The sequence below is a fragment of the Lipophrys pholis genome (genome assembly GCF_963383615.2).
Source record: "Lipophrys pholis genome assembly, chromosome: 22".
Taxonomy (NCBI): Eukaryota; Metazoa; Chordata; class Actinopteri; order Blenniiformes; family Blenniidae; genus Lipophrys; species Lipophrys pholis.
In genome coordinates this window covers 9,329,188-9,344,233 of record NC_137644.1, presented here as the reverse complement: position 1 = coordinate 9,344,233, position 15,046 = coordinate 9,329,188, and the positions used below count along the sequence as shown (strand labels likewise).

The following is a 15,046-nucleotide window of genomic DNA, read 5'->3' as shown; positions in this document are numbered from 1 at the left end:
TACGGTTCCTCTGCTGTGGAGGCCACGGAGGCTGCGTCCACGTTCCCACGGTCAGGGATTCGTTGGAAAGTTACAAATGAAAAACGCAAATGGGAAAGTTTTTGATCGGGTCATGTTGCTGTCAGTAACTGTAACTTCTTTGTGGCAGTGCTTTTAAGTTACTGAAGTGCATGTGATAGAACGTGATGGCATTTTCTGGGTAGCAGTGTGTGTGTGTGTGTGTGTGTGTGTGTGCCGGGCGATGACATCATCGTTTTCAGCAAACGTGCGTCTTGCCCGTCCACACGTCAAAGCTGAGGCGGCGTTTTGAAATTTCTCCAGTCTGGAACCCTCCATCGGTGGTCCTACGTCACACTGTTGTCACGGCGACCAACGACAACCTGCAATAAAATTCCCGACAGTGTCAGCTCTTCAGGGTGACGGTGACTGCGGCTGCAACCTGTTTGTTCCATTTACACGCGTTTTGTTGGATAATCAAACAACCATAACAGGAAATGCTAACGTGAAATGCTAGTACATGCTAACAAGTACTTACCACAAGCTAATTTTGCAAAAGTGTCATCAAAAGTTGGCGTCTCTTTCCATCCATATTTGCCTCCTGCTTCTTTTTTGGGGGGTTTCCCTTTAACCACATAAATGCCAACAACAGCATTCATGTTTATGTTTAGTTTGTTTTTGTGGCGTTTGCATGTTCTCTAACCGCGTGTGTTTCCTCCTGGTACTCCGGTTTCCTCCCACTGATAACTGAGCAAGACCCTCGGCCTCCACCGGCTCTGCTCTGTGTCGCTGCCACCGATTGGGTCATTCGGTCAAAATGCCCTGAGAGGATTAATACAGTTGTTAAAATAAAAAAAAATGGAAAAATAAAATGAACTTATGAGATTGTTAAAATCGTAGCAGAGTTAAGTTTGTTTAGTGGTTTTCAATATGCATAACCTCCCCGATTCTGTCAATAGCATTAAAGTTTGGAGACAAGTCGGAGTCACCAGCTGAAGTCAAAGTCTCGGTTTCGACATATCATATTATTGTTTTTCACAGTAGAACAGTTTTCAACAGTTATCCCCAGGCAGGGCAGACACATGTCACACTAGTTGACCCATCCAGCCAACCCAGTCCACAGTGAAGCCGCTGACAATAGACGGCACTACTGTATGTTCAACATTAAATATATCAAGAGTGTCTGAATTGAAAAGGGAAGTTGATAGATTATGGAGCCTGGGACAACTAAGATTGAGAACAGATGTTGGGAGCCATAATGTATTACATTATGTTGTTTGAGCGTTGTGAAAGTCTGTCAGAGATGGTTAGTAGCCTTTTTTTTTTTTTTAAAGGGCAAGTTGAGCAGTTTTAGCTTTGAAAATAATCCACCTATGCAAAGAAAGCTTCGAAAAAATCTAATGAAAAAGCTAAAATTGTTCCTACATTCATGTTTCAGAGAGCGAATACAGAGAAACTACATTGTACATAAATGTATGTGTCGCATGTAGCATTGCTAGTGTGTGAGCCCTGGAACTCTTTAGCATATAGCATGTAGCCTCACTAGTGTGTGAGCCATTAAACACTTTAGCATGTAGCATCACTCGCGTGTGAGCCCCTAAACTCTTTAGCATGTAGCCTCACTAGTGTGTGAGCCCTTAAACTCTTTAGCATGTAGCATCGCTCGTGTGTGAGCTCTTTAACTCTTTAGCATGTAGCCTCACTAGTGTGTGAGCCCTGGAACTCTTTAGCATATAGCATGTAGCATCGCTCGTGTGTGAGCCCCTAAACTCTTTAGCATGTAGCCTCACTAGTGTGTGAGCCCCTAAACTCTTTAGCATGTAGCCTTACTAGTGTGTGAGCCATTAAACTCTTTAGCATGTAGCCTCACTCGTGTGTGAGGCCTTAAACTCTTTAGCATGTAGCCTCACTAGTGTGTGAGCCCCTAAACTCTTTAGCATGTAGCCTTACTAGTGTGTGAGCCATTAAACTCTTTAGCATGTAGCCTCACTCGTGTGTGAGGCCTTAAACTCTTTAGCATGTAGCCTCACTAGTGTGTGAGCCATTAAACTCTTTAGCATGTAGCACAGCTCTGAGCAGTTAACGTAATGAGCAACATCGGGCTAACTCTGCAGGTCCAGATTTTGCTGGTGACTAAGTTGCTGGTTTTTAAATGTAAGATTCTTTTGCCCGTTTTCTTGATGTTTTGGCTGAACATTGTTTACAGTCTGTCTTAGTCGTTCTCATCATTACTAAAGAACCTCCCAACGGTAGACATCACTCGCGTGCTCTTGCGTACCCGCGGGTGACGTTGCTAACGTATAACGTCTCGAAGTACTTGCTGTGTTGTATCTGTAATCTTAGTATACTCTTGAGTATTCTGTGCAATATCGGACCCGATACTGGTATCAGTATCTTCGAATTAGAGTTTAGTAATCTTTGGTCTTTGGGAGTTGTTAGCATGTTACTGTTTAGGTTGTTTTAATGAGTTTTCCACAACAATCGGCTCTTAAAAAAACAGTTTTCTCCAAATATTAGATTCAGTGTTGAGTCAGTAACAAGTGTGCTACCTGCTGTAAGCCCCACCTGCTTCCTCCTCGATGAATCCACCATTTCCCAAAGCCGACTCTTTCCGAACGTCTGCCTCTGTGTGGAAAACAGCCTCTCCAACAAAGACTGTTTATTTCCAGATTTGGCCTCGGAGATTTCTTTAACGAGGCTAATTAACCGTCAAACTTGCTGTTTCAGCCTGATTTTTTTTTCTTCCCCCCCTTCTTCCCCGAGACGGTCGGCGGGGTGAGAGAAAACCCTCAGAGAAACGCCTGAACTTCAGCCTGGTCGTCTTCGGCTAATGTGAGAGAGAGCGAGAGAGAGCGAGAGAGAGAGAGAGAGCGAGAGAGAGCGAGAGAGAGAGAGAGAGCGAGAGAGAGAGAGAGAGAGCGAGAGAGAGAGAGAGAGAGAGAGAGAGAGAGAGAGAGAGAGAGAGAGAGAGAGAGAGAGAGAGAGAGAGAGAGAGAGAGAGAGAGAGAGAGAGAGAGAGAGAGAGATGAATCCGGCTAATTTGGGCAGAGGCCAATTAAAAGCCCCGCAGCTCGCCTCCTTCTCCTCCTCCTCCTCCACCCCCCCCACTGCGTTTGTGTGTTGGTGCGAGCGCCCGCTGTGCGTATCGGAGGTGTTGTTAGGAACCAGGCAGGTCTCCTAAGGTATCCTCAGTGCTAATGCATCACGAAGAGAGAGGAACAGTTGAAAAGGCCAGAAAAGCAGAAAAACGTGAGTAGAAATAGATGCAGCTGGTAAGCAGGAGTCCTGCGAGGAGCAGCTTGTTCTTCTTCTTCTCCTCCTCCATTCGGAGAGTCAAAGAAATGTCAGCGAATGCACTTAGTGCGTCTGTGAAATCTGGAAAACAGAGGAGGTTTTTTCAGTGCGGTTTCAAACCCTCCAGGCTGTTGTCGCTTGAAGTGGATGAAAACCAACGTGACGCTCTCGCCATCCCGCTAATTAAGGCTTCCTCGGGTCCCTTAAGGAGGCGTCAGACTGAAAATATAGCGGGAAATGTAAAATAAATGAGGGGGTCAAATTTTAAAGCGCAACGGTGGAAGAATGTGTCTGGTCCGCTTCAACTTCCTGTTAGATATCTGCTTCCACTTCCTGTTTTACCTTCCACTTCCTATCACACTTCAAGACGCGTCACGTGTCATAAAGTTCGAATTTGAGTTTTGGACATTTTTCAAATGTGTCCGATTTCTGGAATGCCAACTTTTTTAGCGATGCATTGCCTCCTAGTGGCTCGAGGAGTCATGACGGGCACACTGATAAAGAGTGACGTGACGAGATAGACGTGACCGCGGAACTCCACAGACAGCCGTTTGTTTTTTCGCGGTGGAGTTTTGTCATTTCTGAACATGAAATGCCGGAGTTAAAGGTGTATTTTTCATTCTGAAACAAGATTTACCATTAACACAATTTGCATTCTGCCACATCTCTTTGGTTCACTGCCCCATTTCGGGACAGTTCTAATCAATTTAAATACATTCAGTCGACTCGGAAGTCAGTCGGACCACAAAAGGAATCAGTACTCTGCACCACCCAGAGCTGCTGCTCACATCACTGTCTCTGCATATTGATTCAATCTGCTCTGCATAAGATCTCAACAGCCCCTTTCAGGAGTTTTAAGCAGCCTTTGTGATCCACTACCCCGACGGTACAACGCTGCGGATTCTTTAGCATTTCATACTCCAACGGTTTCTTTTGTCAGGTTCATAGACGTAAGAGAATCGGGGTTAACGTCTCGTCCCCAGATGGTTATGGGGTGGTACGCTCACCTCCACCTCCTTCGCCATCTCACTTTTATTTAAAATGCATGAAATTACTTGCAGAGGTAGCTTTTAGGATTTAAGCCCTGAATGTTTAGATTCTCAAACGTCATGGGCGGATCCATCAAGGCAGCAAAGGGTTGACAAATACCACCCTTAAAGAATGTTTTGCCACCCCAGTTGGCACTTCTGGAGCAATCCTGGCCATATCAAAGAAAAGGAGGTACATTTCAGGACTAAAATAGATCCTCTTCGTGGTGGTCCAGGACTCCTCCGGATGGATTCAGAGCTCAATGACCAATGGAGCAAAAGTCCCATGAACAGCGGACTGAGCTGGCTTGAGTAGGGGGTAGGGATTCAAACCCTGGTTCCAGTAGTTGGTAGGGTTTCAAATCCTGGTTCCAGTAGTGAATAGGGTTTCAAATCCTGGTTCTGGTAGGGGGTAGGGATTCAAACCCTGGTTCCGGAAGTGGGTAGGGATTCAAGTCTTGGTTCTGGTAGTCTTGTAGGGATTCACACCTTTATTTGGGTAGGGATACTAACCGTGGTTCCGGTAGGGATTCAGACCTGGTTCCAGTAGGAGATAAGGATTCAAATCTCGGTTCTGGTTGAAGTTAGGGATTCAAAACTTTGTTTTTTGAAAGGGTAAGATTCACTTCCAGTGTTCAAATTGAACATTTCTCCTCCATTTTTGTACTGAAAAAGTTGCGTCGTCTCCACAGCGTCTCGCTGAATGTGAGTCACTGGTAACACCAGTGTAACTGATAGTAATATGATAGTTTCATTGAAAAAAAACCCTGCAGGTGTGGTCGTATAGGAATACCTGAAAGAGATGAGATCAGAACTGAAACAAAAGCATGAGAAGTCCACGCTTGTGGAGGGAACATTTGAAGGCACCACGGTGCGTTCGCTGACTCACCAGAAAAAAAAAAGAAAAAAAAAGAAACAACCTGAATCACATTCTTTTAATCTCTGATGTTTCCCTTCTGTCAGCAGGCACTGGGCTCCTATCGATCTCTCTCTCTCTCTCTCTCACACACACACACACACACACACACACACACACACACACACACACACACACACACACACACACACACACACACACACACACACACACACACACACACACACACACACACACACACACACACACACACGCCCACGCGCAGGCAGGGTTTTGATTGGCTGCTGTGTGACAACACGGTGACCCCGACTGTTCCTGACTTCCCAGCATGCACTGCTGCTCAGGCCTCAGCTCCTTCACGCCTCACTGCAGCGTCTGATGACTAACAGTTTTATTTTATTGCATTTTTCTGGATTTGGTGTCAGAATATGAGAAGAATGTTCAGGAGCAGTTAGACATTTTTGATGAATTATTAACGCGAAGAAAGTTTGTGAGGCTCATTGATTTGATGTGATGTTTTTATTTGTGCGCGAACTCAGAACGCCAAACTCCCTTTTTCATGTTTTACAGCTTCATTGTCAACGTTTCTCACTGAGCAACAGTTTTTTTTTTTTCCGCCTTTGTTCTTCCTCTTGTTTTTCTTTTTTCTCTACTTGTGGAACATCTTCATATTTCTCTTTTTTTTTTCTCCCTTCGTTGTTTGTTATTGTTCTTTATTCTTATTTTCTCTTTCCTTCTTTAAATCTTTGTTTGTCTTTCCCTGTTGCATTTTTGCTGTTGTCTTTGTTTTCATGTTGCTATTCTTTCACTCGTTTTGTTTTCTTCTTCCTGCTTTTTTCTCTACCTGTTCTTGTCTTCTTTTTTCATTTTGTTGTTTTTCTCTTCTTTGTTGTTTTATTTTTTGGCTCCTCTTTCTTGTTGTTTTGCTCTTCCTTGTTTTGCTCTTTGTGCTTTGCTGTTCTTTTGCTGTTCTTTATTGTTGTTTTTGTTGTGTGTTTTATGTTGTTGTTAAGTTTTAGTTTTGCACTTCTCTGTTGTTGTTGGTTTGCTCATCATTGTTATTTGTTATTTGCACTACCTTGTTTTGCTCTTCGTTGTTTTTATTCTTTGTGCTTCTTATTTGTTGTTGTTTACTCGTTGTTGTTGTTGTTTGCTCGCTGTTTTTTGTTCTTCCGACTTGTTTGTTGTTTTTGCTCTTCCTTGTTTGTTGTTTTGACTCTTTCTATTTGTTGTCTGTGTTTATCTCCTTCCTGTTTACCTTCCTGTTGTTTCCCATGTTGTTGTTGATAATATTCGGCGCCGTATCTCAACGCCGCTCTGCTTCCCGCTCCCCTCAGGTGGACCGGGTGTCCGTCACAGCCGAGGGCGGGGCCGGGCGTCCCGCCAACAAGCCGGGGGGCGGAGTCATGCGGATTCACCGCCACTTCCCGTTCCCGACCAATCAGATGTACGTGGTGGTTCTGCACCGAGAGCTGAAGCCGATGAGGCTCTACAGACTCAACGTGAGCTTCGAGGCCGCCATCGAGGACGAGCTGCTGGGGTTCTTCAGGAGCTCCTACACCCTGCACGGAGAGAAGAGGTACACACACACACACACACACACACACACACACACACACACACACACACACACACACACACACACACACACACACACACACACACACACACACACACACACACACGGTTGTTTTTCCTGGCTCAGCAGCAGGTGGTTGAAACCAGAAAAGGTCAAAACTTCACATCCGCGACATTGATTAACTCACAATAAGTGTGTGAGTGTGTGTGTGTGTGTGTGTTCCACTTATCAAAACACACACACATACACACACGGGCCGAGAGTACTCCTTCTCTCCTTATGAATTTCCCATAAGCCTCTGCTACAGAGTATTTTCCAAATCAAATTTCTACCCCGTGGTGCTGATGGGAATTTATATTTCGTGTGTGTGCGCGTGTCTTTTTGTGTGTGTGAGGCGCCTTTTCCTTTTAACTGCAGAAACGCCAAAATCCTGTTTAATTCTGTAAATCAGTGGAGCTGCGACGTGATTGGACAGAACAGAGGCATGACCGTACGAAGGATCGTACAGCAGTCAGTCATTATCCGGCTGAGGCTGTTTCCCGGACCCTGATTGGCTCGCTGCAGACGTGTGGTGCTAATGCTGAAACTGCATGTTTTGATCGGCTGATCCCAAACTATATGAAATAATCGACAGATATCCGTCTTCTAAGTCGCTAATTTAATTCTTATGAGAAAAAATATGGGAAGTATGCTAATGCTACTGACATTAGCATCAACATTTCAGATTGAACAACACTTACATGGGCAATGCAACTGCAATTATGTAACAATTAAAAAAATAAAAAAACGTATTCACTCTTTGATTGTACCGTTTTATAAATACTGTTAGCATTTTGGTAGCAACATTGTAGCTAACTTGTGGAAAAGCTGGTAATGCTTCTGGTATTAGCATCGTCTTTCAAAATGAAAACAACTTAATGCGGAATGTCCCTTTAACCAAAAAATTTAAGTAGTAAAGCATCAAATTCTTTTTTTTTTTGTTATTCATCAAGTGCGAGACGCAGACATAAAGTTACTTCAGTTTTATGAATGAAATTAAATAAACACCCCCCTCCTCCGAATAGGGTCCTTTTATTCAATTTAGATATATCATAAATTAGTAGATAAGATTACATACATGTGAAAGACATAAAAAGAAAGAAAGAAAATTAATAATTCAAAAATCATTAAAAAAAAAAGTATATATGAATGTACATATAAAGAGAGAGTGACACATACCCGTGTATAAACATAACTTCAAAGTCATCTTTAAAAACAGAACACCAATATACATGTTTTAACAATGAAACGCGCTTTTTTCGTGTGTCGAAAAATGACGTGAACCTGCCTCATAAAGACGTCGGAGTTGTTGCTGGTTCTACGTCAACGCCGTGCGTTTAGCCCCCGCCGTGTTTCCACTGCTCGGCGGTCCCACTTCCTGCGGCTGCTGCCGGGGATCAATCGAATCGATGGCAGCAGCTGTCAGACCAGCCAGCGCTTCGACGGCAGCGCGACGAGCCGCCGGTTAAAGCTTAATGCGCTCGCTGAGACAAACCAGGTTACAGTCGACGCCGCGCGCTAATCGCATTGCGGCCACGGAGCGAATATGAATGTCACTCCCGCAGCAGAAAACATGGAGGAGTCTTGTTTGTAACATATTCAGATCACTAAATACAGAGCATCTTCTTCCTGACAGCCAGATTATAGAGCATACGCCTTACAGCCACATTATAGAGCATCTTCATCCCAACATCCAGATTATGGAGCATCTTCCTCCACTAACATCCAGATTAAAGAGCATCTTGTTCCTCCACTAACATCCAGATTAAAGAGCATCTTCTTCCTCCACTAACATCCAGATTATAGACAATCTTCCTCCACTAACATCCAGATTATAGAGCATCTTCCTCCACTAACATCCAGATTATAGAGCATACTCCTTACAGCCACATTATGGAGCATCTTCATCCCAACATCCAGATTATGGAGCATCTTCCTCCACTAACATCCAGATTAAAGAGCATCTTGTTCCTCCACTAACATCCAGATTATAGACAATCTTCCTCCACTAACATCCAGATTATAGAGCATCTTCTTCCACTAACATCCAGATTATAGACAATCTTCCTCACTAACATCCAGATTATAGAGCATCTTCCTCCACTAACATCCAGATTAAAGAGCATCTTGTTCCTCCACTAACATCCAGATTATAGACAATCTTCCTCCACTAACATCCAGATTATAGAGCATCTTCTTCCACTAACATCCAGATTATAGACAATCTTCCTCCACTAACATCCAGATTACAGAGCATCTTCTTCCTGACATCCAGATTATAGAGCATACTCCTTACAGCCACATTATAGAGCATCTTCATCCCAACATCCAGATTATGGAGCATCTTCCTCCACTAACATCCAGATTATAGAGCATCTTCCTCCACTAACATCCAGATTATAGAACATCTTCTTCCACTAACATCCAGATTATAGAACATCTTCCTCCACTAACATCCAGATTATAAAGGCATCTTCCTCCTGACATCTAGATGATAGAGCATCTTCCTCCACTAACATCCAGATTAAAGAGCGTCTTCCTCCTGATGTGACGTCAGCTAACAGTTGCTTTGTTTTAGGGGTAACTCGAAAAGGAGCTGGATTACTTAAATTTGTATAATCTGCTCTCTTCTCCTGCTTCTCTTCAGTCGAGTCTGTGGTTTCATAGCATTCCTCTTTCATATTTAAATTTGTCATCCTCCGGTTCTGCCCCGGAATAATGAAACTGTGTAAATCAACAGTAACTAAACGTTGGCATCGTTCCAGCTCTCCCTTTCTGTATTTGACCTTCTTCTATCGGAGCTGAGCGGTGGAGTTTCTGTCGCCAATAAAAACATGTGAATATATGACTTTTGAATTCATAATTATGCTAATCTGATGACTAACCAGTGAAGCAAAGAGATATGGGGAAAAAAAAAAAAAATCTGCAGATTTTTTTCACAAATTAATAATCTAATCCAGAAGCTTCAAAATGACACAGTGGCACAATGTGACTGTTAGCTCAAGGATTAGCTTCACGCAGCTTTGCGGCAAATGCTAACGCACACACGTGTGGGACTTGTTTAATATGTGGAGTTACTATAAATCCCGAGCCGGGCTTAAACGCCTCCTGGCTGTGAAGGGGGGAATTAATTAGCGCTGGCAGATGAGTATTGTAGTATTTAAGCTGGGCATCGTCGCTACGCTAACCACAGCGAGGATGAGCAGAAGCTCCCTGCAGTGAGTCCAACACATGGTGGCATGTCAGCTAGGGCGTAAAAACCTGATGTCAATACTTTGTTAATGTATAGGAAACTGGACCATTGGGGGGGGGGGGGTAGTTAAAATCGACTAGTTTTGCCCCACACGCAAGAGATTAGAAGCCACTTGTCACGACATTTAGGCGGGAATAAGTTGTGCATGGCTCGACTCATGTCATGACCAAAAAATAATACATTGAAAAATGGAAAGAAAACACTTTTTTTTTTCAAATTCAAACAAAAAAGTACGACAACAAAATCATTCAATAAACTTCATAAAAAGAGCACAGAAAGGTTGAGAAAGACTTGTCATGATATTTAGGTGGGAAAAACTTCTGCACAACCCACAAAACAAAAAAACCCTGAATAAAGTAATGAATTAATGGAAAAAAACCTATTTTTTTTAAATCCCAAAGAAGTAAGTAAAATGTATTTATACAGCACCTTGTGTAGATAAAGATCACAAGGTGCTTGACAGCACTGAAAGTAGAAAAATCTAAATAAGGTTGGTAAAATTACAGGGCAATAAAAACATATATACTTATACAAGACTAAAACAAGAAAAATTGAGCAGCTACAGGTCAAAGGCCAAACCTTTTCAACTGCCTCATTAAAGCATCGCAGGAGTTGACCAAAAAAAGAAGTATATTTTATTATAGTAATTTTATGAATTTAACAAAAAGCACAAAAAGGTGATTTGTTGTCATAGTAATTCAATTTACCTTATTTGAAAAAAAAAATTGAAAAGATAGAAAAAATAAGAAAACGTACCAGAATGTTTTCATAAGAAAAAAGGTATGTTATTGAATAAAATGCATAAAAATATACATTTTAGTTTAGCACACAGTTTGTTGAAATCTATGAAAAATAAAAAGGAAGGAATAAAAATATGACTCCAGAAATATACAATATAAAAAAAAATTATTCTTGCCTTGAAAGATTTCTCTAGAATTAAAACAAAAATATTTCATTGAATAAAATTTCAAAAACTCCCCAAAATTAATTTCCATTGGGGTATTGATACGGTTTATCAAAAAAAAAAAAGATGGAACAACTCACTTTCAACTATTTTTTATAAACAATTTATACATTTTTAAATTCAAAGAAATATTATATAATTATAAAAAAATAAGCCAAAAAAACTTTTTTAATAGTTTCAAAATATTGACATTTATATTTGCATGTGTTTAAGATACCATCAAAATATGATTGTTCTATATTTTTGTTTTTTATTGTGTTTTCCTTTGGCCAATTTTTTTTTTCATTCCTTATTGAAATGTTGACAACTTGGAGTAGAGACGTCGATGTAACTCGTGTTACTTACGAACTCTAACTGCTAAAAGAAGTTAAAAATAACAGCAGAAAACACCGTGGCTGTATTAGAAAGGCGATAACAGGCTCTCTGATGGATTAAGCGTCTCAGATCAATACTGGCTGTCACCGGCTCGCCTGTCCGACACGGCGGTCCACTGGTCCACTGATCCCCTCTAACGATGAGTTCAGGGTTCGATCGCTCTACGGATTTGTCTCCGATAACAATCCGATAACTGTCAGTGGAATCGGACACGAGCCAAACTGTGAAGCGATGAATCTGATCGGGGTGTGGAGCAGCGGCCAGCTCTGTGCCTTTTACTAGACTGGTTCTCAAAGTCTGGGGAGAATTATTGTGATTTAGAACCGCGAACTAGGCGGTCGCTGAGTTCTTTTTTTTTTTTTTTTTTTTGGTTTGGACTCTTTGTTCAAACCACAATCACCCACCAGGGGGCGCACCCCAAAACGTGAGCTTTTGATTGTGCTCAGTATTGTCGTGAACACAGGAGGCTAATATCATACAGCCACCTCCGTTAAATTTAGTGGTTAGCAGTTAGCTGCTATTGCTAACCGCTTACAGGACTAGTATAAACTTTGAACCCCGTGTGACGTACAAATTACCCTGTATTTCATCTTAAATCACCGGGGTGCATTGCTCTCTGGCGCTGATATTTGTAGACGGCTCCACTATTGTTTTATATTTCTATTTTTGCCGTTAGCAGCGTATGAACTCCCGTGCGCCTCACATCCCGTGCCAGTCACATGTACTCTCGCGAGAGGAAGTCGCGGTATTCAAAATGGCCCGAACGAGATCAACGTTTGATTTTCTTTTCTTAATAATTTCAAGAATTGATTTAAAGGCAAATTAAGAGAGACTGAGACCGCAAGGTGACGCAATCCAGAAATCCTAGCATTCCTTATCTACGCGCATTGAATGGAACGTATGGCACACGGCTCATATTAAGAGTAACCGGGGCTTTTCTTTGTTGGTCGACTTCATGTTTGACCCGGAGAGAGAAAAACATGCTCCAAGGTGACGGATCACCACTACCTGGACTTTACCGCGACGCTCGCACACCTCAAGGAGTTTGTTGACGAGCCCGCCGGCGTCTTACTTTTCTTTACAACACCCATGACCTCCACACTCACCCCTGCAAGGTCATCGCAGCTTTATTTTCCTCGCCATAAAAAAAAAAAAAAAAAAAAAGCACTCAGTGTTATAATGGTTGATCCTCACATTGGATAACGTACCGTGCATTATATATCCCTGGCACACGGCTCCTGCTCTTCACGGGTTAATTATTTATCGGAATGAACTCTGCAGGAGGTCGGTCTCTTTTGTTTCCAACACAAAATGACAAAGGAATCGAAAGAAATTGTGATGTATTGAGTTGTAGCAAAGATTTCTGGAGAGCTGAGAGTCGTTTTGATGAAAGATTTTCAGAAGTAATCAACTATAGCAGCATATATCGGTCCCGAAGAGGTCAATTCTGCAGTGAAAGGACGCTGAACAGGAAGTCAAAGCGAAACAGAAAGTTTCAGGTAAACAGGAAGTAACTGCGATTAAAGAATACGCATTTTGTATGCAGATAAGTGCAAAGAAATGTGTGGAATTTGGGGTAAACCAGATCACTCGACACGAAGATGGGAGCTCAACCAGGAAGTGGCGATTGAACAGGAAGTTAGGGAAGCGGTCGAAGACATTGAGTATGAAGAGAAAACAAAGCTAAACAAGAAAGTGGAGGTGAACCAGGAAGTCAGAGTTGAACTGGGGTTGGGAGCTTCACAGGAAATGAGAGCAGAGCAGGAAGTTGAACAGGAAGTGGAATCTGTGGAGGACACAGAGTTTCAAAAAAGATATCGAAGTTTAAATTAAAAAAAAAGAAGCGCAACATGTCGTACAGGGAAGTGGGAAGCTGAAAAGGAAGTTGAATCTGTGGGAGATAGAGTATCTGAAAAGAATATTGAAGCGAAAAAAAGATGCTCGACGTGTAGTACACAAGACTGGGAAGCTGAACAGGAAGTGATACAGGAAGTTGTGGCTGAAGAGGAAGTGTGTATGAAATGGGAAGTGTGAGCTGAACAGGAAATTGAAATTAACAGGAAGTACAGACTGAGTGCCAAAAGCTAAACGGAGGCTATCAGGATCTAGAAAAGTCGAGGGCAAACAGGAAGTGGAAGCTGAGCTCGTGGTTAAAGATGAACAGGAAGAGGAGGAAGTGGAAGCTAATTAAACAGAGAACAATCAGTAGGAAGTGGTGTTCAAACAGGAAGTCAAAGCTGAACTGGTGTTAGGAGCCACAGGAAGTGAGAGGAGAACAGGAAATGGACTCTGCGGGGGACAGAAAATTTGAAAAGAATATTGAAGCTAAAAAAAGAAGTGCAACATGGAGCTAGGAAGCTGGACAGGAAGTGATGCAGGAAGCTGCAGCGAAAGAGGAAATTGTGTGTGAAACAGGAAATGGGAGCCGAACAGGAAGTTGAGACTGAACCAGGAATAGAGGATCAACAGGAACTAAAGGCTGTCGAAATGTTAAGAACAAACACTAAATGGAAGCTGAACAGGAAGTGGAAGTATGTCAATGAGTGGAGGTTTAACAGGAAGTGGAAACATAATGACACATATCCTCCACCTCCCCCTCCTGCTGTCCTCCATCAGGAGCATATTTTACATCAAAGATGTTGAATCAGCCTCTTTAGCAGCTTCCTGTGTAAAAGTATAGGAGCAGAACACACACACACACACACACACACACACACACACACACACACACACACACACACACACACACACACACACACACACACACACACACACACACACACACACACACACACACACACACAGCTTCAGTGTGACCGCAGGGAATTGCAATTTGAGACGTTGCTTAAAGAGATCAGTGTGACCGGCATAAAGTGTGTGTGTGTGTTATTTCTATATCCATTCCATGCACGCACACACTCACACACTCACACACTCACACACCCGCTTGCAGAGAGCAAAACCTGAGTCGACAGTTTCTTTACAGTCACATCTCTGAATCTAAATGAGGTATCTCTCTCTCTCTCTCTCTCTCTCTCTCTCTCTCTCTCTCTCTCTCTCTCTGGTTTAGATGATTGCAAACTTATGATGCCATTTACATTTTGTGGTTTAGAGAAACAAACAAAAGCTGTGCTGTGTGTGTGTGTGCGCGCGCGCGCCCGTGTGTTCATATGCGTATGTTTGCGCGTGCGCACATACTCGCGTTGGGGTTGTCAATTTCCCTGTCAATTTCTATTCCACTTCCTGTTGGACATCTGCTTTACTTTCCACTTCCTGTTCTACTTGATGTTAGCTATCTGCTTTAGCTTGTTGTTTCCACTTCCTGTTTTGCTTAATGTTAGTTAACCGGCTCGCACTTCCTGTGTGACTTTCTGTGAGACACCTGCTTTATTAACTTCCACTTCCTGTTTAGCTTGACGTTGGTCACCTGCTCCAACTTCTTGTTACATTTCCTGTTAAACACCGGTTTCCACTTCCTGTTCCACTTTCTGTAAGAGACGCCTGCTTTAGCTTGTTGTTTCGCTTCCTGTTAGACACCTGGGGTGCGTCCAAATAGTCCCTCCTGTTTCCTTTCCTATCCACTTTTCCTTAACCCCCGGAAGTGTTTAAGTGGCGGCCATGATAAGAAACGTTTGAATTC

The 15,046-nt window shown here is 42.5% G+C and overlaps 1 protein-coding gene across 1 annotated transcript in view; it reads left to right on the top strand.

The window, feature by feature from the left end:
* The window catches only part of trhde.1 (thyrotropin releasing hormone degrading enzyme, tandem duplicate 1), a gene marked incomplete at its 5' end in the record, with an annotated part of 148,576 nt that overhangs the window by 3,861 nt on the left and 129,669 nt on the right, over positions 1–15,046 (top strand). The window contains one exon of the mRNA XM_080492323.1: positions 6,534–6,775. Coding sequence (XP_080348449.1) covers positions 6,534–6,775 — 242 coding nt within the window. The remainder of the gene's footprint in view (positions 1–6,533; positions 6,776–15,046) is intronic.